This window comes from Giraffa tippelskirchi, chromosome 8, assembly GCF_054371585.1.
Source record: "Giraffa tippelskirchi isolate mGirTip1 chromosome 8, T2T-mGirTip1v1.2.pri, whole genome shotgun sequence".
In the NCBI taxonomy this organism is placed as follows: Eukaryota; Metazoa; Chordata; class Mammalia; order Artiodactyla; family Giraffidae; genus Giraffa; species Giraffa tippelskirchi.
Window position 1 is genome coordinate 18,079,924 of NC_137282.1, and position 27,816 is coordinate 18,107,739.

General features: G+C 40.2%; 1 protein-coding gene across 6 annotated transcripts in view; it reads right to left on the reverse strand.

Moving 5' to 3' along the window:
* Positions 1–27,816, reverse strand: part of RBPMS (RNA binding protein, mRNA processing factor) — a 198,189-nt gene that overhangs the window by 93,425 nt on the left and 76,948 nt on the right. For 5 of the 6 annotated variants that reach the window (XM_081523538.1, XM_081523536.1, XM_081523537.1 and 2 more), the window contains exons 2-4: positions 23,824–23,901; positions 20,278–20,316; positions 18,968–19,030 (exon numbers count right to left, since the gene is read on the reverse strand). The exons of the other annotated variant lie outside the window; for it this stretch is intronic. In XM_081523538.1, coding sequence (XP_081379664.1) covers positions 18,968–19,030; positions 20,278–20,316; positions 23,824–23,901 — 180 coding nt within the window. The remainder of the gene's footprint in view (positions 1–18,967; positions 19,031–20,277; positions 20,317–23,823; positions 23,902–27,816) is intronic. 6 annotated transcript variants of the gene reach the window in all.

A 27,816-nucleotide genomic window follows, 5' to 3' on the forward strand; every position in this document is an offset into this window, starting at 1 on the left:
AAGAGTAAAAGGCTTCTATTTTCAAAGAGCATTTTGGTCACAAGGAAAAGATATAACTTGGGGACCACAAATCTTTCAACATATAAAAAGAAATGAAACTGAAAGAATTTTTACCTTTTAGGGTTAAAAAAAAAAGTTAGAAGTATTAACTTTTCTGAAAATTACTGATAGACATGTTACTCCCATCAGATAGTAAGAGGAGGTTAAATACATACTTCAGAGATGGTCTGCAGTCTCAGGGGAATATATTTATAGTTTTCTGAATACATCTTTCTCTTCTAAAGGCAGCATAAAATATTCAATAGAATTAGAAGCAGACTCTAGGCAAGGTATATTGAAAAGTTTCCCCAGGATTCTGAAAACAGTTGTTACATTCAGTCAGAGCCTTAAAACGGCTCAATGACCAGCCAAATAGAAACACGCCTCGGTAACCTGTTACTGTGGAGTGGATGGGGTTCATTCAGAGACAAGCGTGGACAGAAGTTAAGGGAAGATGATTGGAGGAAAGGAAATGGTGGGGGGAAGGGGGACCAATGCCACAATTTCAAAAATTTCTCCCAACTCAATACTGTTTCTGAAAATGAATCAATGAATAGAATTTTTCTACCATTTACAAAACGTCATTGTACCAGAAGTGAAGACTTGTGATGCCCAAACATTAAAACAAAAAAAAATAAAGCAAACTACCTGAGTGAAGATCACAGAAGAGGGGAACTGAGCGTGAATTGGGGTAGGTTCTCAAATGCTAAGTATTGAGTGTGTAAAGGATAAAAGTCACAGAATTTGGTACTGCATATTGGTGACCTCCTAACCTAGTAGTTTTCAACCATGGGTACCTGTCCCCCATCTCTACTACCCTGCACATGTCTTAGAGATATTTGGAAATGTATGCAAGTGCTTTTAAGCAAACGGTATTAAGGATGTTAAACTCCCAGAATGAGTAGGACAGTCGCACATGATGTAAGAACTGCCTCATCTGAAGTTCCATAGCCTCCCGAACATACATGAAGAAATGAAGGTGCAGAAAAGTCAAGCAATCTCCCTCAAGTCCTGATTAACTATTGGTAGAATCCAGATTAGAATTTAATTTTGATTCTCGCTGATTGCGTGCTTGTGTATACATTACAGTTCCGTGAAGAAGGCATTATTTTCACCTAAGAATGGAGCTTGTTGTTCAGCTTCTGCTGTGCTAAAATTTAGGTAGACATGAATTCCAACAGAGAATGAGTAAGTGAAGAGAAGAATCCATCCGATGTAAACCATATTTCATACTTTTCCTAAATAAGGGCATTGCTTGCAGAAACAACAGGACTGTTAATACAACAGCTCGTGCCGCTGGGTCACTGCCCATTGAGAAACCCTCAGACCGATTATGCCTTGTTCTTTTTCTTAATCCAACTACCTCAAAGTGCTTGCCCTGGATTTACCTTAGAATAATCTGATTTACGACTCACTGCCCTCCTCGCCTAAGCAGAGTCATCTGGAAAGACTGTGTCCCTTTCCACAGTAACGTATCTAGATCAAGCTTTCAGGAAGAGACCCCATTCCAAACGATGCAGTCTGGGTTACATGGTTATGCCCACCAGAGCTGGCCTCTGACTCCCTCCACTGACTGATTTAAAAGTCTTCCAGGGACTTCCCTGGAGGTCCAAAGGTTAAGACTTTGCCTTCCAATGCAGGGAGTGCAGGTTCAAACCCTGATCCAGAAACTAAGATCCCACATGCCTCAGGGACAAAAAAACCAAAGCATAAAAAAGAAATAATAGTGTAACAAATTCATTTTCAATAAAGACTTTTGAAACATAGTCCACATTAAAAAAAAAAACTTCAAGTAAAAATCTTCCAATAACCATTACATTTCTAGATGTCTTATGTTTGTGTGCGCTCAGTCATGTCTGACTCTTCGCGACCCCACGGACTGCAGCCAGCCAGGCTCCTCCGTCCGTGGGATTTCCCAGGCAAGAAAACTGGAGTGGGTTGCCATTCCCTTCTCCAGGGGATCTTCCCAACCCAGGGTTTGAACCCAGGTCTCCCGCATTGCAGACAAATCCATTACCATCTGAGCCACCAGGGAAGCCCAGATGTCTTATAGACCTTCACTTTTAACTCTTTGAATTGAGAAAAAAAAAAAAAAATGTAGAATTCCGTTTCTAAACCAGATATTCCTTAAAATACAATGAAGCTTTATCTTGTTTTGAGAAGTTCAGTGAAAGGAATACTGTGTCCACATCTAGACTAAAATGTCTCCTGAGGTTTACCCTTGATTTGAAGCTTATGTATTGAATAATTCTCTGATAATACTGTGGAACCAGCTCAGGTCTGAGTGTCATAATGGATCCAGCTTGGCCAAGACAGAAAAACCCATGATTATCCCACACTAGCCAACCTTGGCCTGGAATAAAAGAATTTTTATATTTCCTAGGCCACTTAGTAAAACACAGTCTATCTCTGGCTTCACTTTTGTGTGAAGAGCAGAATTCAAATTCAGAGCATCTCAACAGTAAGCCAGACTCTTACAGTAAAACCTACAACTAGTTAAGGTTAGGTTTTATCTAACACAAAAACAAAATGAGGGAAACCTTGTTTCTGATGCCCCTCCCCTGCAGCCAATCTAGAAGGATCAGAAAAACAAACAGAAAATTGTCTTGGTGAATCCCCTTCCACACACTGGTGAAGGAAGTAAGAAAACAGGTTCTCCAGAAGAACGATCAGTTATAGTGAATTATAATGACAATTATAAGAAGATACTCCATTCAGGGTCACGACCAATTTTGCGAAGAACCTCCCTCCCAAAAGAGACTTAAAATATAGCAACTGTCTAGGTTTTGAAGTCTGCCTGTATGCATTCATATCGACCTCCACTACTGATCTTGGGTGTGTTTTTTAACTTTTGTGCCTCAGTTTCCCAATCTATGAACTGGGAATAATAGCAGTCCATACATCACAGGGTTGACTGTAAGAAAAAACGAGTTCTTCTCCATGGTTAGATTAACGTCAGCCTATGAAACACTCCTGCGGCCCAGCTAACATGGACTGATGGGTTTCCTCTCCACTGGACTTTTGGGAACGGTGCTTCTACCACGTGCAAAAGAGAAGGATGCCATTCATATTCCATTATCAGACTTCCTCCAACTGCAGGACGCAGGCTATCTGAGCTGCTGATTGAGAAGCTAGTGCTGTATAGGCTCAAAATATTCTTTTATTCTCCCTGGTTTCACTTCCCCCACAGAGAACGGATGTGTGACCTTGGAATTCTCTAGCCCATGTCTACTGGTTTCTCACAGTCTCAGCAGCTCTTGGGTAACTCCAGAGACTGGATCCACCATGGAGGAGTACTAGGTAAAAGTCCTTTGGATCAGGGTCTCCGTACCATTCACTCTGGCTAAATTTATTTCTTTTCCAGTAAAGCACACTTTTTGTTAGGCAGCTCTCCCCACCCCCGCTCGTACATAACCATGCCCTGGAAGAATCTGCTTTGTATAGGATGACTATAAAGTCCTGACAGAGCCTTTGAAAACACTATAAACTCCATCTTTAACTTGTCAACAGAATCAGAGTCAAACGGAGTTTATTTTCCAAAGGGTTGAGAGGGCATGATTGTTTGAACTTCTGCCACTATGTTCTCAAACTGTCCTGAAAAGCATGATTGAGAGAGCTGGGCCCTGACAACGTTAGGAAGGGGATGTCTCCACTTCAAGCGCAGTCAGTTAACCTGTTACAGCACTATTTTACAGTGACGCTCGGAGACAAATAATATTACACGGAAGGCAACACAGGCCAGAGTGCAGAGAGCATGCGTCCATTCAGGAATCCTGACGTTAACATTTTCCCTCTGAAGGTACACGGGGTCAACTGTTCTGGTGGAGACAAAGGCATCTCTTGGAATCCTTAAACCACAAAGGCCAAATGTGGCTTGTGCTGCCAGCAGTCCCTCTTATTGTTTAGTCCCGAAGACTCTTCCTCTCCTGTCTCATTAATGGGACAGTGACTGTAAACTTAAGCATCTCCTCACTCCCCCTGGGGGGGGCAGTAATAGCGGGAGTAAAAGGCGGTCATTCAGCTAACTGCTGAACGAAGGAAGGCACGGAATGGCTCTCACAGTGAAAGCTTAAAAGAACGCAGATACTCGGCCATGGTTTTTATTTAAGTTTCTGATTCTGGGACGATTTTTTTTTAATTCGAGGATAATTGCCTTACAATGTGGTGTTGGTTTCTGCCATACAACATGAATCAGTCGTTAAGTATGTGTGTTCCATCCTTACTGAACCTCCTTCTCACCCCTCAAATTCATCACGAGCCCTGTGTTGAACTCCCGGTGTTATACAGCCACTTCCCACCAGCTATCTGTTTTACATATGGTAATATGTTTCCATGCTACTGTCTCAATTCATCCCCCCCTCAATATGTACATAGACCGTTTCCTTCCCCTACTGTGTCCACAGGTCTGTTCTCTAGGCCTGCGTCTCTATTTCTGAGATCTTATCGTGATATGGGGCAAACCTACACACAGTCTTTTGACGGTCCACATCTGCTTGAGGGCGGCCTGTGACATTAGTCTGATGTCTGTTGCTCCTCCACTGGACACAGGAGGAACCTCAGAATTTTGATGGTTAACTTATTTGAGGAATCAACAAAGAGGTTCTGCCTTAACCAACTACTTGGTATTTGTCCAAAACCTTATAGCTCTCACAGCAAAAATTTCAGGGATTAAAGAGGTAGCCTAAAGAAATGTAAAAGATAAATTGTGCTGCTGCTAAGTCGCTTCAGTCGTGTCCGACTCTGTGCGACCCCATAGACGGCAGCCCACCAGGCTCTGCCGTCCCTGGGATTCTCCAGGCAGGAACAGTGGAGTGGGTTGCCATTTCCTTCTCCAATGCATGAAAGTGAAAAGTGAAAGTGAAGTCGCTCAGTCATGTCCAACTCTTCACGACCCCATGGACTGCAGCCTACCAGAAATTGTGCTAGGCCAAGGTAAATGATTCCTAGGGTGTGTGGTTCATCTCTGTAAAGCCCAGATCATGAGCTTAAATCAGCGCATCTGGCACTGAAGAAAAAGGAAAGCTAAATGGTAAAACTAACAAAAGAAATCCCCTATTCCTAGCCATGGTGTATATTTCTAAACCAGCCAGTCTAGAAAATATATACAGCTGGTCACACAGTATATCTGATGAAAAGGCAAGAGTGTTTATGTTCAAATTCCTATCAATTACAACTGGAAAATAATAGTGTAAATCTCCTTTCCCAGTGATGGCAAATTGAGGGCATCACTTTCATTAAGGCCACACACATGTTCATACAGCTTGTGCAAATCACAAAACCCAGAATTAAACTACAAAGGAGTGTATTTCTAAATGCTTATTAATTCTGCATCCAATGTATCATGAATAGATGACTTGGTCCTTTAAAGATAAAAGGGTTACTGGTGTTTACTGGTGTTGAGACTAAAGTTTCAAGAGTGGGGTCAGTTTTGCAAGGCAAAGAATAATCATACTAATTACACACTAATTTTCTAATTACTGCAAAGAAAGAAACCAACATGCTCTTGCACCTAACACGTATTAGGTGCATGCCAGGAAAAATAAAGACAGTGGAGATATGCGAGTTTGTGTTATTAAGGTTACTTTTAAACTCTGAGACATGTTGAATGATGAATACTGTGCAATATAAACAGTCTTGGAATTATAAAAACCAAGTATTTCTATGTCTATGTAGAAATGCCTATGAAGAGAAAGTCCTTTTAGAATGCATTTAACACACTCTTCTTTCAGGTTCACGGACAGTGCATGTTAAGTCATTTGAGCACCCATCTTAACTTTCTGTATATGCTTCAAGGATCGCTGTGCAAAGTTTACTTTGAGTCTTTATTAGTGACTGGTGCAGAAGCAAAAAGGAGGGGTGGGGGGAGAACAGTGGTGATATACACAAACCCTACAACTGAAAAAAAGGCAGTTGCCTAAACGTTCCAAAACCATTTCGAAAAGACTTCCATTTAAAGATCAGATACAGCCCACAATGGGCCTCCGAGAATATTTTTACAGTCCTGTTTCTGCTCTCTAGTTTATCAGCAATGAACAGCCCTCACCCCAACAGGATCCAGTGGACTGTCCCATACACTGTGTGTGTGTAACCAAATTTAGGATAATCTTAATGAAGTGAAATACCAAGAAGAGTCAAAAACATGTACCTCCAAGTTATGTATTTTTCAGCTACACATCAGGAAAAAGATGAGTCTTTAGAAAGTAAAGGTTTCATTACATTTAAAGATTAGAAGTATTTTAAAAAGTCAATGATGGTATATCCTCAACATTATAGAGGATAAAAATGAGTGGTTTTTTTTTAACCAATAAGTTACTTATTTGGTCCCCAAAGTCACTTATTAACATGACAACCGATAAATCGATCTGTGGGTGGGAAACGTGTTCTGATGAATACAACAAAAATACAGAAATTAAAAAAGGAAGATAGCATTTACTCCTGAAACTGGTTTTTAAAAAAACCTCAAGCCCAGACCATCAAATGGCTTGCAGGCTCTTTCCAACCAAGAATCTGGGGCTTAAGCAAGAGTTAGTTGAAAAGAATGTAAACAGTGAAGTCCAAACTTCGGAAGTTCACTGCAAAGTACTTCCTGTGCTGCACAGGGAGCCAAAATAAAGTGAGTCAAAGCGGATCTCATCTCTGAGCGACGTGAATCAGCACACTTCCTCCTCTCTAATGCGGCACCTCAAGGACGCTTACCGGGATCTGACAAGGCAGAGTCCAAATTTCTCCCTCTCTAAAAGGCTCGCCTAGACACAAAACTCTAAAGAATCTCACTGGCTGTTACATAAGTTCCTATGGAATTGATGGGGGGTGGGGGGAGAGTGAGGGGGGTGGGAGGGGCACTGTCTCTGGTTTTAAACAGATTGGACTGGAACCGGAAATGGAGAAAGCCGTGTGCATAGTCAGCTTAACAGAATAAACGTGAGATGAGAGTGGGCCTATTGGGCTCACAGTATTTTAGAGGCTTTTTTTCCTTTTCTTTTTTTAATTGGCAGAGAATTGCTTTACAATGTTGTGTTTCTGCTGTACAGCAACATGAAAGGGCGGTATGGATACATATGTATGCTGCTGCTAAGTCGCTTCAGTCGTGTCCGACTCTGTGTGACCCCACAGACGGCAGCCCACCAGGCTCCGCCATCCCTGGGATTCTCCAGGCAAGAACACTGGAGTGGGTTGCCATTTCCTTCTCCAGTGCATGAAAGGGAAAAGTGAAAGTGAGGTCACTCAGTCGTGTCCGACTCTTAGCGACCCCGTGGACTGTAGCCTATCAGGCTCCTCCATCCATGGGATTTTCCAGGCAAGAGTACTGGATCCCCTCCCTTTTGAGCCTCCCTCTCTGGATACTTGAATATTAAGGACAACGCTACTACTTTGTTTCCCTAAAAAACTCCAAAACTCCAAGGATTGATGAATCAACTTACCATTAACAATACTATAATACAAATAAATGTTTAGAAGGACTCTAAACCCAGTATAATTTGGGATTCCACAGAAATTACTTTTAAATCAAACTGCAGAAAAGGGGACTTAAGGAATTAAAACCAGTTCTTTTTGACAGTTATCACCAATTATCAGAACTTTTACCATTTATTGAGTACTAGTGGCTTTAAAAATACCTACATCATTTAATTTGATGGCCTAACCTTTTGTGATAGGTACTGTCAGTATTAATGGAAGGAAAATTTAGGTGCAGAAAACCTCGATTTAGTAAGTAGCAGAACCTGGATTTGAGCCAGGTCAGCCTGCTTGACACCTTTATTTTATTACACTGCCTTTGACCAGAAAGCCCTTCAGACACGCTAAGTGGTTACCAAGAAGACAAATTTTCTGTTCTCCTCTCAGCCACAATTTAGAGATTTAGCACCTTTTCACAGGTATACACTTAGTGTTATGCACAGATACACAAAAACCACCCACCTAAATCAAATACGCAATATACTTTTAATATCAGTGAATTAAAATTCATTCTTAGGGATGTGTTAAGTATGTCTTTACACTTTGGTGAACACCCCCACAGATAAGCTAAGAAGATATAGCAATGGTTGGCAAAAATCTACTTTTTACTATGAACTTTCTAAGAGTTTGCTCCATTTGTCATTTATGGAGCATTCTAAGGTGTGTAAAATAGTCGGATTCTCTTTCCTAATCTGGTTGTTCACTTCTGTCATTGAGGTCTATCTATGACCTGTAAACTAGGATGGGCTTTTCCTGCCTTCTATTCGGTTTTCCTTTATTGGCAACATTACACCGGCCTTCTAAATGAACGCTAAAATTCTATGAAAAACAACAATTCCATTTACCATCACGTCAAAGAGAATAAAATACCTAAGAATAAACCTATGTAAGAAAGCAGACGACCTATACTCAGAAAACTAAGATACTGATAAAAGAAATCAAAGATGATACAAACAGATGAAGAGATATACCAAGTTCTTGGACTAGAAGGACCAATATTGTGAAAATGCCTATGCTATCCATATACAAATTCGGTATAAACAAGTACAGTCACCATGGAGAACAGTATGCAGGTTCCTTAAAAAACTAAGAATAGAGATACCACATGCTCCAGCAATCCCATTCCTGGCATATATCCAGAGAAAACCATTAATTTAAAAAGATAACATGTACCCTAATGCTCACTGCAGCACTATTCACAATAGCCAGAATACGGAAGTAACCTGCACTTCCATCAATGGAAGAATGTTTAAAGATGTGGTACATATATCCAATGGAGTATTGCTCAGCCTTTAGAAAAAACAAAATAATGCCATTTGCAGTGACATGGATGAACTTAGTGTCATGCTGAGTGACGTCAAAGACAAATATCAAGACAAATATATGATGTTGCATGAAGTCAAAGACAAATAGATGATATTGCTAATATGTCGAATCTAAAAAAATATGATACTAGTGAGCCTATTTGCAAAATGGAAACAGACTCACAGATGCAAAAACAAGCTTATAGTTACCAAGGGGGAAGTTCACACTAGGAATTTTCTACCTGACTGTATTTCCCAGGAAAATTATTTGGATCTTTTCACTTAAAAACAATCTTTCAAATCAACTTGCCACAATGCCTAGAAAACCAAAACATACATCCTTTTATGCAATGTCAAGGTTACTCGATGTATCCCTTAATTTTTCCAAACTGTTTTCTATTGAAACTTATCACTACAGTTTCAGAAGAGAAATTTTAGTCAATATATTTCATGGTTTCTTTTTCTACAGATGTTAGCATTTTAAGGCAGATTTTATTATTTTTAACATTCTAAATTAGTCAGTTTGATGTTCACTAGAATTATTTTATTTCTTATCCTCTTATTACCATGTATGTAATGCATTAGATGTATGCTTCACATTCTAGAAACATTTACTCTATCTCCTCCTATTTTTAGGTACAAAACAATCCTTGACTATTTGTGCTTCTCTCATTTTTTAAAATGTTTCCATGTAGTAATAATTAAAGCCTATTGAAGCAGCAAGAAAAGTTTGTATTTAATCATGAAGAAATACTGTATATATGTGAAAGGAAATAAGAGTAGAATAATTTACAAATGGCCTGTCAAAATAACCTATTCCGCGTTAAGTCCTACCCCTCCCCCGCCCCAGGTTTTAAAATGTTCTAATGCATTTTAATTATGGAGGAAGGCATAGAGTTTCAACTTTGTGGACCAAAACTTCAAATCTGCATAGATCGTCAGAAACATTAAGCCATTGTCATTATGATGGTTTGATCATTCACTAAGAAGTAGAAGAGTGATTTTACAGCAAAGACTTCCCTGGTGGCTCAAATGGTAAAGAATTTGCATGCAGTACAGGAGACCTGGGTTATAATTCTGGGTTGGGAAGATCTCCTGGAGAAGGAAATGGCAACCCTCTGCAGTATTCTTGCTTGGAGAATCCCATGGACAGAGGAGCCTGGTGGGCGATAATCCATGTGGTCGCAAAGAGTCAGACGTGACTGAGGAGCTAACGCTTTTTCACTTCACTGGGGTTTAAAGCCCCAAAATATGCTGCACTGCAGAATAATCAGGAATGTATATGGCCTAGAGTGTCAAGATCTTTGGTTCTAGAACTAGCTTGGCTTCCTGACCAAAAAGAATCCTAGCCGATAACTCATTCATTGCACTACAGGATCTGCAAACGCTAACAATATTTTCTACTTTCATTTACAACAGGGGCAAAGAGCTTCTCAGCATTTCTGAAATATCTGAAGAACCATGGAGAAAGGGCAAGCACGGTCAATACAAGATAGCCTTTTAAAGAGAGTTGAGATAAGTTTAAACACGTAGATCCTAGGGGGGAAAAAGACAAGAATGTGAAGTCTGAGGGCGGTTTCACACAGCCATGTAATACTTGATGAACTATTTCACTTAGAGAAAAGCTGGGCAGAGTTGAGATTTCCACACGCACGTGTCACTGGAATAAACATGGGTTTATGTACAAGACCCTGGGCTTCTATCTGCCTCTTCCCTTGGGGAACGGGTGATGCAAACACTTCCAGCTACTTTTCCTTCTTCAAATGTCCTTAGAATGTCTTTTACTAGCATCCCAATTCCTACTTTCCTACATGAATGCTTCATAGACTTAAATAAACTCCTTTTCTTCAAAGAGTAACGGAATTCAGCAAATTCCTCACATTCATCTTCAATTGCTCTTTCAGAACAACTTTTAATTTCTACGTTGCAGTATCCTTAAAGAGGTTCTGTAACAACCCAAAACTACAAGAAAGAGCAGACCGCAGCCCCCTCCCCCCACACACATGAAAAAAAGGGGCCTACTTCAAATTTCTGTGGGGAGGGTAGCCTAATTAAGATGTTGGCCAAGCCCCAAAGTGCACACAGTTGTTGAGAAAAAGAGGAGGATCCAGTCATCAAGGAAGGGCACAGGCAGCCCCCAACTCAGAGGCAGCCCCCAACTCAGTGAGGTCAAATGGCTGCTTCCAAACTGCAAGTCAAGAGTAAGCAGTTATCAACAGATTTAACAGATAAACACTAGATCAGACGCATGATCTCATCTGGCAGCCCTGCACAGTTCCCAGCTGGGATCACAGTAAATGGGCCTCTTCAAGCGCTCTGGGCAACAGGCTAAGAGAAATTCAGGGTGAAATTTTTAAACCTGATAAGAAACACATTGACAGGGTGCCTGGTGAACGGGGAGCTGAAATAGGCCATCTGGATGCTTGTGCACGCGAAAGGTTTAGTGGAAACAATTCACCTAACTCGTAAGCTGTACAAATACTAAGATCAAAAGTCCTGACTTACACAAACTGTCAGCAAAACCTGTGATACAGGACACAGAGACTGTCTTCCAAACTTGTTTCTGTGTGGCCAGTACCTGTCTCAAGTTCCCCTGCTATCACTCGGTGCTCAAGTTTGTACATCTTTTCATTGAGAAAACACACTCAGGTAATGGGTTCAGACAGACATCACTTTGCCAGCAAAGGTCCGTCTAGTCAAGGCTATGGTTTTTCTAGTAGTCATGTATGGATGTGAGAGTTGGACTATAAAGAAAGCTGAGTGCTGAAGAATTGATGCTCTTGAACTGTGGTGTTGGAGAAGACTTTTGAGAGTCCCTTGGACTGCAAGGAGATCCAGCCAGTCCATTCTAAAGGAAATCAGTCCTGAATATTCACTGGAAGGACTGATGCTGAAGCTGAAACTCCAATACTTTGGCCACTTGATGCGAAGAACTGACTCACTGGAAAAGACCCAGATACTGGGAAAGATTGAAGGTGGGAGGAGAAGGGGACAACAGAGGATGAAATGGTTGGATGGCATCACCGACTCAATGGACATGAGTTTCAGTAAACTCAGGGAGTTGGTGATGGACAGGGAGGCCTGGCGTGCTGCAGTCCGTGGGGTTGCAAAGAGTCAGGCAAGACTGAGTGACTGAACTGAACTGAATGGGTTCACATTGAGAACATCTGCTTCCCAGGTGGTGCAGAGCTAAAGAATCTGCCTACAATGCAAGAGACTCGGGTTCAATCCCTGGGTCGGGAAGATCCCCTGCAGCAGGAAATGGCAACTCACTCCAGTAATTCTTGCCTGGGGAAATCCCATGGACAGAGGGGCTAATAGTCCATAGGGGTCATAAAGAGTCAGGTACCACTGAGTAAGCATGCAAGTATTTTTCCTTGATTTCCCTTTAACATTTTTGGAAGTAATATCCGTATTTCACAAGTGAGAAACCTGGTATAGGAATAATGAATGAATTATATGCAAGTGTTTAAAAACTCAGTAGTTGGAGAGCTCAAGCTATTCAACAAAACTTAAGTTATGCACAAGGTCAGAATCACTGTGATATAAATAACTGTAATGCTTACTTCAATGCCAAGAATTTATGGAGATGAAGAAAACTGTTTTCCTGATTATATCAGTTTTTTTACACATGGGGCACTACCACGTACCTTTTCAGCATGCTTTCTTACAAACTATCAAAGATTTTTCTAAAAATTCTTTCTACCACACAGTTGAATAAATGTCCTCAGTAACCAAGAAATAATTTAATACTATATATCCTCCAGTCTTCTTCATTTTCCTCTTACTAAGATAACTGCTACATTTTCCCTCTTCAAAATCAAGTTGCTTTTTTCTCTTTAATCCAAGGTCTATTGAGACCTTCAGAAAACACCTTTTCTTCATGTGTGGCATATTGTATATGAGAGAATACAAAATCCTAGTCTTATCTTATTAAATGAATCATCTAAGGGTTGGCTCTTCCCTTCCCTTCTTTTATGAACAGGTAAACAATTATAGGCTTCCCTGGTGGTTCAGACAGTAAAGAATCTGCCTGCAATGAAGGAGACCTGGCTTCAATCCCTAGGTCAGGAAGATCCCCTGGAGAAGGGAATGGCAACCCACTCCAGTATTTTTGCCTAGGAAATCCCATGGACAGAGGAGCCTGGTGGGCTACAGTCCATGATGTGTCAAAGAGTCAGACATGACTGAGCGACTAACAATTTCACTTCTCCACTTTAAACTATTTAAGGGTAACACAGTTCCATCACTTTTAACTGACATCACAGAAATGTTACTAATCCCATTAAAAGAAATAATATTTTAACTCATATGGGATTCCAAGAGAAATCAAATCTGCAACTGAAATGATCAACTCTACTACTGAAATTAGTCAAAAAGTACTTATCAAGAAACCAATTACCACTGCACACCTAGTATGATGGCTGTTATTTAGACAACAACAAGAGAAAACAAGTATTAGTGACAATAGTGAAAACTGGAATTCCCATACATTGCCAGTGGAATATAAAACGGTACTGCCAATATGAAAAAGTTTGGATGTCTCTCAGAAAGCTAAAGATATTAATATCATATGACTCAGCAATTCCACTTCTAGGTATATGTCCAAAAGAACTGAAAAATAAGGACCCACATACTTGTAACCCACCGTTCATTGAAACATTGTTCTCAATGGCCAAAAAGTGGAAACAACCCAAGTGTCCATCAACAGATGAACAGATAAATGTGGAATATACATCCAATGGAATACTATTCGGCCATAAAAAGGAACGATGTTCTGATATCTGCTACAGCATGGAATAATCATGAAATCATCATGCTAACTGAAAGAAGGCAGACACAAAAGGACAAGTATTTCAGTTAATAGGCCAGTTAAGAGATACAGAATAGACAACAGGTTACCAGGGGTCAGAGTAAGGGAATAATGGGGAGGTGTTGCTTAATGGTTACAAAGTTTGTGTTTGGGATGATGAAAAAATATAAATAGTGGGGATAGCTGCACAACATGGTAAATGTATTAAATTTACACTTAAAAATATCATACAAATTTCAAATTGGTATATACATTTTATATACTTAAAAAATATAACATACCAAAAATCATTGAGTTGTACCTCAAGAAAGCTACTTTAAAAAGAATCCAATAGACTTGAGAATGAAGTGATAATTAGAGATCACTTAAGTCAGTGAGTTTAGACTGGAGAGTAAAGCAAATTATTGTGACATCCCAAGCAAGGTTCAGCTGTGAAGGCAATTTGTAGTGATGTTCATGGTTACACGGCATCACATTTCTCAAGTTCTGATAAATTATTAATGAAGCCTAGCCCAATGACAACTATTTGAAATGAGGTGAGAAGGGGTATCCAACAAGATGGCACACAGACTCAACAGGCCACACACAACTTTTTAAAGTACTCTAGATGCTGCTGCTGCTAAGTTGCTTCAGTTGTGTCCGACTCCATGTGACCCCATAGACGGCAGCCCACCAGGCTCCGCTGTCCCTGGGATTCTCCAGGCAAGAACACTGGATTGGGTTGCCAATTCCTTCTCCAATGCATGAAGGTGAAAAGTGAAAGTGAAGTCACTCAGTCGTGTCCAACTCTTCGCAACCCCATGGACTGCAGCCTCCCAGGCTCCTCCGTCCATGGGATTTTCCAGGCAAGAGTAATGGAGTGGGTTGCCATTGCCTTCTCCGACTCTAGATGAGTGAATCTCAAACACCAATATAAGACATTGCCTGCCATGGAAATGGACATAAAACAGAAACCACTAACAGGTCTGTGGATTTTAAGTGTTAACTTTCAATCTTTCTTGTTTATGAAACACAATTCCGGCTACACAGCAATGGCAATATTAGGGTTTCCACAGTTGGCAGCAGTAGCCAGAGATGGTTTATTTCACCTCTGCTCAGGGTCCTTACCTCCAGGCCAGTCTTGTTTCCTATGTTTCTTCATATTTTTACTAAGTTAAGACTGTTAACTGTCAATATGGCTGTACTTGATTTACATCCCAAAATTAAAAATAAATCTGAAAAATAACTAGACAGTTTGGATTATCAGCTCCCTCTTCCATTAGCATGGAAAATGGAGAAAGTCTAGCACAGCAATTATAAATGTGAGTGAAGGTAAAGGACAGGTTAGATATTCTGCTGTCGGGTTAAAGAATGGATGGGGTTTCTAGTCATGTGGATTAATGAGATAATAGATAACCTGAAGGCAAGTCTGGGTTTGGGCTATTTTTTAGCCTAACTTGAGTGTTTTTACTATAAAACCAAAATATACTGTATTTACTTTAGAAGATTTGACTAACCCTCTGATAAAAGTTCAGTGTTACCACTTAATTCAGTCTGGGCATGTTTTTCCATAAAATTATCAAACTGAATAAAGCATAGTCCAAAACTGGAAAAAAAAATAAATGGATTTAAAAATCACTTCAAGTCATTTTGGGAAAAGAGTACTCATAACTGAAACAGACAGTAACCAAGAGAGCCAAACAACAAGAAGAAATGCTTTAAACATGGACAAGTGGTTTATAATACTGTGAACGACTCTACAAAGAGGGACTTACCGGAATGAGGCTTACGTTTCTCAATCGTGGAAAACAAAACATTACAACACGGAACTTTCCCCCAAAGGAATGCGATGAAAAGATTTTAAGGGAAGCCTGGATGAATTTTGTAATGGTTATGAGCACCGTATGTTTTTAATTCACCAATTAGAGAAGATGATGGTAAAAAAGATCACACTAGATTGGGTCACAGAGATGCGTCAGCTTCATGATTAAGTATGCTGTCCTGAACAGGCCCATGTTCTCTGTAAAGAGAAGAAACCCTGCCCCACGGTCCTGCATCAAACTTTATCGTGGGCATCTGTCCTGGACAATGAGACTTAAATCATCTGTCACTGCCACTAGGAAAATGAAGCCACATTCCAAGGACCAAGCAAACAGCAAGATGTTGTATGAAGCAGACAGAACTAAGACCCAGGAGGCTTCCTTCTAGTTGTAGCTGTAAACCTGCACTTCCTGGCTGGGCCATCCATCCTTTCTGGTCTCAGCATTCTTAACACGACAGTTTCTAAGGTAACAAAAACTCTTTAATACAATACTTTTATAAAAGTTAAAAATATCAAGAAACAGATCACCAGCACTTTAATAGATGCTCTAAATTCACAAGTCAACCGCTTAGCAGAAGAAAGCTCAGGTTTAAAACTCCACCAGTAAATATTCAAATATGGATGTGAGAGTTGGACCATAAAAAAGGCTCAGTGCAGAAGAATTGATGCTTTCGAACTGTGGTGCTGGAGAAGACTCTTGAGAGTCCCTTGGACAGCAAGGATATTGAACCAGTTGGAAAGATTGAAGGTGGGAGGAGACGGGGATGATAGAGGATGAGATGGTTGGATGGCATCACAGACTCAATGAACATGATTTTGAGCAAACTCCGGGAGTTGGTGATGGACAGGAAGGCTGGGCATGGTGCAGTCCATGAGGTCACAAAGAGACGGACACAACTGAGTGACTGAACTGAACCCTCAGCACTAAGAAAAAATGACATGATGCTTGCTATACTCTTATTAAGGCAGAGAAACAATCTGTGACTATGACCATTTAAACATCTAAAAAATAAACTCTTGTTAGGGGGAAAAAAAAAAAATCAACCTAGAATCAACCCACTATAAAAACCTATTGTTTTTCAGACAGTGGGTCAGTAACATGTTTCTACACAGAGGAGAGATAAAGTAAGGAGAAGGAAAGCCTGCTTTGTGAACAAGCTTCAGCTGCTGTTATTTCCTTTATAAGAACAATGAAAAAAAAACCTGGTGTAAATTTCATCTAACGACTGTGAAGGACCGAGAATATCGCTGCACTTAGAAAGAGGCCACCAACGGGAATGTACATTGGTGTAGCCACTACAGAAAACAGTTTGGAGGTTGCTCAGAAAACTAACACCAGATTTGCCATATGATCCAGCAACACCACTTCTGGGCATATATCTGGACAAAACTATAAATTCAAAAAGATACAGGCACCCTACATTCATAGCAGCACTCTTCACAATAGCCAAGACATGGAAACAACCTAAATGCCCACTGACAGATGAATGGATAAAGAAGATGTGGTACGTCCATGCAATGGAATACTACTCAACTACAAAAAGAATGTAATAATGCCATTTGCAGCAACATGGATGGACCTACAGATTACCATATTAAGGGAAGTAAGGCAGAAAGACAAAGACAAATACCATATGGTATCACTTACCCGTGGAATCTAAAATATAACACAAATGAACTTCACTACAAAACAGAATCAGACTCAGAGAACAGACTTGTGGTTCCCAAGGTGAGGGGACAGGGGGAAGGAATGGATTGGGAATTTGGGATTAGCAGATGCAAACTATTATACATAGCCTGGATCAACAACAAAGTCCTACTGTACAGCACAGGGTACTATATTCACTATCTTGTGCTAAACCATAATGAAAAAAAAATGTATATGTACATATAACAATCACTTTGCTATACAGCAGAAATTAACACAATATTATAAATCAACTATACTTAAATAAATTTTAAAATTAAATTGTTTTTTAATTAAAAAAAATTAAAAAAGAAAAAGAAAGATGCCACCCAGCTAGAATGAAAGGAAACACTGCCTAAATAGAAATCCGTTTTAAGTTTAAAATTTGGTTATACTGAGAAAATTCTGACTGTATCTGTGTAATGTAAAATTCACAAAACCATTTTTCTATCAAAATATTTAGTTATACACTGTGCCTCAGCATGTACAAGTAAAGGAAATAATTACATTTTGTTCTGTGGAAGAGGAACAGAGTAAGCAGTTATTCTGACCAGGAGGTCACTAGTCCAAATCCAAAAATCCCTGAACTCTCTGGACTTCCTGGATTCCTCAGATGTTCCTGTACACTTTCACGAAAAACCAACAATAACGAGCAAACCGTTCTTCTGAGTGCACCTGTTTTCCAAAGCTGAAAACCCTTTCAAGACTGTGTCACAATGACACCAATACGCCAAGTAAACAGTCTCCCTTGGAGGCCCTTTCCCTTGGGTCTCCAAGTCATGAGGAAGGGTCCCCCTCCTGCAGCCCCCCTCACCACAGGGACCCTGGGCCTCCAGGCACCGAGAAACAGCTGGCAGGGCACCTGCAGGACCCACAGCCGCAAGTTCACATAAGCCAACCCTCCGAGAAGTATCCCAACACTCCTGGCAGCTGTACTCACACCTCATTCACAGCTGCTTAAGTCAACTGTCTGGAGAAGGATGGAGTCAGGCTCTTCACTGAGATGCCTCACCTGGATCGGGCCTTGGCACCCAGAACTAAATTCTGCTTCCTACCACCTTCTCTCGGGTTGATTCCCCTTAAATTGCTTTTTGTTTTGTTTTGTTTTTTAAACATACCAAAGGGGGGGGAGATCTTACTAAAATAAAGCTAGTAAAAAGCCTTAAAAATATGGCAAACAAAATGCTTACAAACCAAATACAGGTTATCTCTACTCAATTATAGTTGACTATCCTTTATTATATACCACAATGCAGAACATCTTCTGGGAAAGCAGTATATGCAAATTTTAAATCAATCAGAATAAAGACTACAACCTTTTTTTTAAGTCACATACCTTTTTTAAAAGAATATTTTTAGGTAGCCCTACAGCATGTGGGATCTTAGTTCCCTGATTAGGGATGGAACTCATGCCTGCTGCATTGGGAACAGGGAGTTATCTTAACCACTGGACGGCCAGGGAAGCCATTAAAAGCCACATAACTTAAACAAAAACCTCATGTGTAAAGGAAAGCCAAGATTTTGATCTATTCTTGACTTGGGCTTAGCCACTGAGAGTATCATGGGGGCTGAAGTAACCGGCATACCACCATGGGATGTGACTGGGCTGAATTAAAATAAAATCCCCAGCATCAGGTATCTTGAGCATTACAGTAAGAGTTAGAGACGAGCAAAGTGTTATTTAATAGTCTGCACATCTAACCACAATTTTAGGGAAAATCTCTTTATGGGGCTAATTAAATTAGAGTCCGTTCCTCTTAGATCAAGCAGTCATATCCCTTCCATTTGCTTTCCTGTCCAAAGAGGTTCTATTACTTTCCCTTCACCTCATAAGGAAACCCCCAAAGATGAACATGGTTCATACTTACATTCAAAGCATTCTTGGCAGCTTCTGCTTCTGAGCGACTGTCAAAACTGACAAAACCTACGGGCTAAGGAAAGAAAGAGAAGTATGAAGAAAAAAATATCAGGGGATGTCTCTGTTTCTGGGTCAAAGGTGACATCAAACCAAAGAGCTCAGATAAAGAAATGACCGCAGGCAATGGGTGGAAATCAGAAAGCCAGTCCAGAAGAATCATGACTCAGTGGCTTAGCCAAATTTCTAACATGGATCAAAGGGATGGTGAGGGTGGTTCTTCAAGGGACAGCTGGAGATTTAGAGAATCATTAAAAAAAAAAAAAGTCTAGAAGGGGCTGGAAGGTGAGCAGCAGTGAACAAGGGAACAGAGGAAAACTTGGGTGGAGAGGCTCTACTGTCCTAAATCGAATTCACTGTACCTCAGTATCTTCATCTTTTAAAATGGAAAGAGAACCGAATCACCTTTTGGTACACTGTAAGTGCAAGGAATATAATGACACAGTGATAAAAGCCCTGTAGTCTCACTGCATGATCAAAATTATATAATGAACATTTTAATCTCAAATCCCAAGGGATGTTTTTAAAAAGTTCTGTGTTTAATTAGGTGTGTAAACCATACTGTTCCAACTAAAGAGAGGGCTCCTAATTGCTTTGGACTCAGTATCTGAGTCCAGAAGGATGGTTGCAACATAACTTATTCCTAATGAACCAGAGAAGACCGTATTGAGACGACAAGTGACCCAAAGTAAGATGCCCGTTGCTCAGGATTAAAAAAAGTACACAGTTAAAAAATTTCAAGGCACTTGCAGCCACTGTCAGGGTCCCTGATTACTACCCTCCATTCTGTACCTGTGCCTTTTATGCTCCATTCTAGATTTAAGACTCTGCATGTGGTTATTAAGGGTTTGAGAGAAAGCCTGATTCTTTACCATCAACTTCTCACACCGACTGTCAATGAAAAGTCTATTTAACTTTATTTAGAAAAAAAAAAAAAAACAGGAAAGAATTGGCAGTAAAAGTGAATCTGGACAATAATTTCTTTTGAAGATACAGATCAATCCCAATATAACCATGCTGGAGGCATTACATTTGCCTTCCATGAGGATAGTGTCAGACACTCTAGCTGGAGGCTTTGGAATTAGGAATCATTTTCCTCGGCTAATTCCTAATGGATCTCACGCTTAATTTTAGAGCAATTTAAAAAAAATTAAATCTTAATGGAAATAAAAAAAGGATGTGAGCCCTTGTGACATTCCTGAAGAAAGTCAATCCAAACTTATTCTAGAAGTGATCATTTATGTGCAAGTTTGAAATGCTTACCTGCTTAGATGTGAGCTTTATAAGAGAACCCTCGTAGCCCTGAAAATAAAGAACCGGATTTAGACCACAAAAAAGCATGCCAGGAAAAAAAGCAATTGTAATACCATCTTGCTCAAGTGACAGTGAGTCCTTTATGACCAGTGACTAACTCTTCTTACAAATGTCTGTTAACTATAAAACAAGTTTTACACACACACACGATGTATATGCCTATGTATGTATATATGTGCTGTGTGCTTAGTTGTGTCTGATTCTTTGCAACCCCCTGGACTGTAGCCTGACAGGCTTCTCTGTCCATGGAATTTTCCAGGCAAGAACATTGGAGGGGGTTGCCACTTCCTACTCCCGGGGATCTTCCAGACCCAAGGATAGAGCCCAAGACTCCTGCATCTCCTGCATTGTCAGGTGGATCTTTACCACTGAGCCACCTGGGAAGCCCAGACCTGGGCCTAAAAGAGATCAAGCCCTGAAACTCACGCTCTTATGTTTCTTTTCTATGTTCTTATGAAATTGGGAAATAGTAGGAAAATGGCATCTATGTCAACAGCAGGTCTTTTTCATTTTATAGGATAAAGGGCATTCCACTCCAGTATTCTTCCATGGAAATTCCATGGGCAGAGGAGCCTGGCAGGCTACAGCCCATGGGGTCACCAAGAGTTGGACACAATTAAGCAACTGAGCACAGCACAGGAGAAGAAAGGGGGTTAAGAAGAGTATGTGATGACTTGTTCACACCGAAAAATATATTTGCAATAAAACAACAACAAAACACTGATAATGTACTTAGTAGAACTTGTCAATGAAAATTTCAAAATTGCCTGGAAAAGTTAAACAGACAGTGATGCTCAATTCTGTTATTTTGCTGATTTATTGCAGCCATCTGTTTTCATGCTGGTATTAGGACTGGGAGATGCAAAAATTCCCTGTTGGGTTTTACTCTAGCTCATCCTCAAAGAAGATGGAAGCACTCCCTTTTACTCCCTTTCTGATCCCTCCTGGTTCCCCAGGATGAAGATGACAAAGTCTGCTAATTTCTGAAAGGTATCAATGGCAGGTGGCTTGCACTGATAGATGACACAGGAGAAGGAAAAGAAAAAACAAAAACACCACTTGACGTGATTGACCACAGCACAGCACATACTGGTCCAGAGACAGATCTGCAGATGAGGGTCAGCACCAGGGACTTTAATTAAAAAAGGGTTGGTAGGAATGTACCAGGGTCCTGACTTTCGCACTGGGGTTTCTGGGCAGCGTGTTTCAATTGATTCACCCTCCTGTCTTCCCAGCAGAGAACTATGTTACCAATTAGCTACTATAAACATTTTACCCCAAAGGCCTTGAGCTCTTCTGGCACAAGAGGTCATGATTCACAGCCCTGCCTCTTCCTTTTTCAAGGTGCTCTTGCTCTCTGAAAAACGTGGAGGTTTAAACACCCGAAGGCCTCAGAGGCAGAGGACAAATGGGTATTTCACTCAAGTGAAAGACCACTTGTAGGGATATACTGTCTTCTCAAGTCACAGAAATCACAAACAGTATCACACAGTAGTTCAGAACAGGGATGGCAGAGTCAAACTGCTTGGGTTTGATCCTGGCCCTGCCATTTATTATATGTGTGAACTCGAGCAAAATGTATTCAGCTGCTCCAAGTTTCATTTTCTTTCTTTGGGGGGGAAAAAAATGAGGCTAACCCACTTTAAAGGACTGTGATGAGCATTAAGTGAGATAATTCTTAAGGGGCTTGCTGTTAGATCTCTCCATATGCATACAGAAACATGGCTGTTTTGTGCATTAAGAGGAATGGTTAGCTTAAAAAGCCCTCATCCTACAAAAACTGCAATCCTGCAGAAGAAATGGGAAATTCTGCCAAGTTGGCACTCTTCCCACAGCACCTTCTCTTTCTTCCCCACTTCCTCTAGCCAACCTCTTGGCTAACCCTTCTGGTTCCCTCTGTAACGACATCATTACCGTTACATTAAAAGGAGAGCTATCTTATATACACTACCGTATGTAAAACAGATAGCTAGCGTGAAGCTCCTGTAAAGCACAGGGAGCTCTGTGGTGACCCAAAGGGTGTGACGGGAAGATGAGGTTCAGGAGGGAGGGGATATACGTGTATACATAATGCTGATTCTCGATGCTACAAAGTAGAAATCAACAACATTGCAAAGCAATTATACTCCAATTAAAAAAAAGGAAAAACCAGCAAAAAAAAAAAGGAGAGCTGTCAGAATGGAGTTATGTCCATTATCACCTGGTGCCTATTTTATCTTTGTTGGTTTTCACTGGCTGCCCCCTCAACTATCTTTCTTCCTCTCCTACCCAGCTGTTTTCAGCTGTCACATTTACTCTCTCTCCCTAGAAGCTAGACCCTATCTTGCCTCCGTGGCTTGGATCCTGCTTCCATCAGAATGGATCTTTAACCAGCAATCAATTCGGTCCATCACACAGCCCTAAGTGTGGCCCTCGTCAGACACTGCTGCTGACATGTCCTCAGCTGACATGACCAGCTCAGACACAGGCCCTGAATCTGCCCTGACTTGCAGGATCACTCCTTGAGAGCCAAGGCCTCCAGCCCACACTGTGCCCAATCCCAGCTGTCTCTGACCCTCCAAAGGCTAACTTTCAAGGTTTCTCTGTGGAGTATGGTTATTTCAGCCTTAGTTCAATTTCCTGTTAAATTTTCAATCCCAACAACATTAATGATCTCTAAAGTAAATTTACCTTGATAATCACAATGGACAGACAACTTGTATATTCAATATTTTACCAGGTGGCACAGTGGTAAAGAATCTGCTGGGCAACACAGGAGACATATGGGATGCAGGTTCGATCCCTGGGTCTGGAAGATCCCCCAAAGAAGGAAAGGGCAACCCACTCTGGTATCTTTGCTGGAAAGTTCCATGGACAGAGGAGCCTGGCAGGCTACAGTCCATAGGGTTGTGAAGACTTGGACACGACTGAGATCCTGAGCACACACGAAGCACCAGGAAGATGTCCCTCAACTTTTCCCAAGCAGTACTTTAAAATTCTGTTCTACTGTTTCAGCAACGTTGGACATTTTGCCAACGAAAAAATAATGGTGTTAAGTTCCTCGTCGAGTTTATAAAAGCTTATTTAACCTATTATGTCTTCTAGGAATTGTATGAACAGCAGTATTTCGGCTAATAAGGAACCTCCTAGGGGTAGAGCTTTGACTTATACTCCTGCGTTTGAGATATAAATGTATAATCAGTCACTGATCATATCTGGGGTGATCTGTACTCAAAATACCCCCAACTGGCAGAGGATACACAGGGAGGACACTGAGGCTGTTCTAAATTAGGACAGATTAGCTTCTTGAGATTAGCGGCTGGGAGGACAAAAGGCCGTTTCAGCATTTCCAAAGTGAGAATATATATTAGAACTGAGTTCTTAAATCTTTACTCACTAACCACTTTAAAACTAGGAGTTTCTCAAACATTTCATTTCTTTCTCCAGAAAGACCCATGGAGCATATATAGACACTTTCTGTCTCCTTTTACGATTTCTAAAAGATAGAAAAGGTACCTTAAATGGTCTGAAAAGCAGATATAGCTCCCGAGGTTTGATGTCCAGAGGGAGACCGCTGACAAAGAGAGTCCGGACCTGGAAAATAAATATGAGAAGCGATCAAGGCGGGGACAGTCATAGAACAGTTCACTTGAAATCGAAAAAAACATGTTTCTTCAAATATTCCACAACTCCTAATTCATGTTCTTTTTATGACACGGTGACTAATGTTAAGATGCTCTTAAGCCAACTCTTAAATAGTTGTGTGTGAATTATCAGAGTGGATCACTTCTAGCCAATTTAAATTTACAAACTGACCTCTCCTTTCCTCGCCATTGCTTGGTTCTAAGACTGTGAGGGGAAGAGAGGGTCCATCATTAAAATATTAGCTTAAGGGGGGGAAAAAAAGTGTCACGGGGACAGTAAATCTACCACCCCTCTGCTGTGATCAAAGGAAACACAAATGTAGTTCAAAACCACAATTGAAAAAAACATTTTTAATCGTAAATTATTTTTAATTGCAGGATAACTGCTTTACAATATTCTGTTGGTTTCTGCCAAACATCAACATGAATTAGCCATAGTTATACGTATGTCCCCTTCCTCTTGAACCTCTGAAAAAAAAAATTTTTTTTTTAATTTCTTTTTTAAAATTTCTTGTCCACACCTTGTGGCATGTGGGATCTTAAGTTTCCTGACCAGGGAATCAAACCCAGGCACCCTTCATTGGAAGTGTGAAATTTTAACCACTGGACTGCCAGGGAAGCCCCAAAGCAATTTTTGTTTTCTTTTTCTTGTCATTGTTTCCTTCAAAGGCATTGATAGTAGAAATTTTAGTAAGTGAAGAAGTTTATTAAACAATTGAAATGCATCTACATATCAATAGTAGCTAAATGAACAGCCTTATGTCTGTTCAGTTCTGGTAAAGCAGGGCAGACATGGCCAACCTATATATACCCATAAGGCCCAGGGTACAAAATATGTACTTAATGTGTGCCAAAACACAGAACACAGGGGACATTTCCGGATGGGAGGATCAGAGTATGTTTACTCAGAGTACGTTGGCGTCTGGATGGAACCTTCAAGGACAGGTAGGAATTTACCACATAGATATAAAAGGGTGAGGTGGGGAAAAGCACAGGCAGAAAAAAAGCATTACCCAGTTAACAAAGAGGGGGACGGCAGAGTGCATTCTGGAAGGGCCAGCCAAAACTGAACAGGAAATGGAGGCTCAAACCACAGGGACAGCAAGTCATCAGCACATTAATATGGTCTTAATTCAATCAGCAAGGAGTCACTACTGAATTATCACCACCACAATTTGTTTCTACTTAGTGTGTTTTTAAAAACTTTATTTGAAACTTATTAAGAAATACATATACACATTTTTTATCTTTAAAAAAGTTTTGAAATAATTTTATTGGGGTATACTTGATTTACAATGTTGGGTTAGTTTCTGCTGTACAGCAAAGTGAATCAGTTACATACATACATATACCCACTGCTTTTTAGATTCTTTTCTCATATAGGCCATTACAGAGTATTGAGTAGAGTTTCCTGTACTGTTACTGAGTCTTAATAGTTATCTATTTTTCATTGTATCACTTCTTCTAGCAGTGTGTATTTGTGAATCCCAATCTCCCTATCTATCCTTCCCACCCCCCTTCCCTCTTGGTAACCATAAGTTTGTTTTCTATATCTGTGACTCTTTTATAAATAAGTTCATTTGTGCCATTTTTTTAGATTCTACATAAGTGATACATGGTATTTGTCTTTCTCTGACTTCACTCAGTACGAAAAAGGTACATGTATACAATGGAATATTACTCAGCCACACACACACAAAAAGAAATAATGTCTGTCTTGTGTGCCTTTACTCAGTCCCCTGCTCCCCTAGCTTTGAGATATAGCTGACAGGTAACATTAGGATGTATGTCACTGCCATCAAATCGCATAACTACCGTTTCTTTTTCTATGGTGGGAACATTTAAGATCTACTCTCAGTAACTTTCAAGTTCACCTATAATACAGTACCGTGCATTAGGTTCTCCAGAACTTATTCAAATTCTAACTGACGTTTGCAACCTTAGACCAACATCTCCCCATTTTCCTCACGCTCCAGTTTCAGGTACTAACCATTCCACTCTGTTTATGAGTTCAATTTCACCTTCGCATTTTCTATTCCTCTTCTCTACTCAAGCTGATATGACATGATTGAGTTCCTCATGAGAAATCAAGTTACTACTCAAAGGAAAAAAAAACCAGTGCTGAATTGTAAACCATGTACAACTGTGGAAGATTCTCCCTCAGTGAGAAACAGGAGAATATTTTCTAGAATCCTAACACTTTGCATTGATTCTGGCTTGAAGAAGCACAAAGCAGCAAGCAGGACCCTTTTGTTGACCCAGCAAAGTATATGGAAAAACGTTATGCCATTTACATGAAGGTGTATAATAAACATGATGATGAAGTAACCAGAATCATGAATGCCTATCATCTGTCTATTTATATTTTAAACAGCTTTACTGAGATATAATTGACATATAACTAAACATTTGGTTTACAAGTTTTGACATATGTTTAACCTATGAAACCAATATTGTTTTCATAACAATCAAGATAATGAACAAACTCATCACAACCCTGTGATGTTTCCTTGTCTCATGGCTCTGTAATCTTCCATCTTTATCCTTAGGCAATCACTCATCTGTCTTCTGTCACTAAAGAGTATGCATGTTGTAAAGTTTTATACAAATGGAGCCATAAAGTATATGTCCTTTTTTGTCCAACTTCTTTCACTTTAACATAATTGAGATTCATCCACATTGCTGCACATATCAAAAGGCTATTTTGTTTCTGAGCAGTATTCTGTGGTACGAATACATCACAGTTCATTTATCCATTCACTTGTTTATAAGACATACAGGTTATGTCTAGTTTCTGGGTTTTACGAATAAAATGACTATGAACATTTAGGTATCAGCGTGTACAAGTCTTTACATGGACCTATGCTTTCTTTTTGGATAATTAGCTAGAAATGGAGTAGCTGGATGATACGGTAGGAATATGCTTAAAACATTTTTAAAAATGCTTTAAAAAAGGGCTTCCCTGGAGAAGGAAATGGCAACCCACTCCAGTATTCTTGCCTGAAAAATTCCATGGGTAGAGGAGCCTGGTGGGCTACAGTCCATGGGGTCTCAGATGGTCGGACACGACTGAGTGACTAAAAATTTCCAATTTCCAGGGAAAAGACAAGATGAGCTCAGAAAATCTTCCAGTGCCAGAAAGTAAGAAAGGATTAAAAAACCAAAACCCAACAGCCTGAAAGAGCAAGTGATGGGCAAAGCTGGGGCAATTTGAGCTACAAAAGAAATAACATAGTATTGGATTATAACCCAAAGTGTAAAATAAATATTATATTAAATAAATAAATGTTATATTGGATTATAAAAAAAAGGGGGGGGGCTTCCCTGATAGCTCAGTTGGTAAAGAATCCACCTGCAATGCAGGAGACCCTGGTTCAATTCCTAGGTCGGGAAGATCTGCTGGAGAAGGGATAGGATATCCACCTCCAGTATTCTTGGGCTTCCCTTGTGGCTCAGCTGGTAAAGAATCCACCTGCAATGCAGGAGACTTGGGTTCTGTCCCTGGGTTGGGAAGATCCCCTGGAGAAGGAAAAGGCTACCCACTCCAGTACTCTGGCCTGGAGAATTCCATGGACTGTATAGTCCATGGGGCTGCAAAGAGTTGGACACACTGAGTGACTTTCACTTTCAAACTTTTAAGAAACTACCCTCTTCAATTCCTTGTTTTGTGGCATAGAACATGATAAATATTGAATGTAAAACAGATGTATATTCTGTTGCTATTACAAATAGTGTTTTATAAATTTCAATTAAGGTCAAGTTTGTTGTTCAATATACCTTTTGTCTCTCCCTTCTCTCTCAACTTTGCCAGTGATAAACACTGTTTCCAGAGAAATGGGTTTTTGGGGTTTTTTCCTTAGCTATG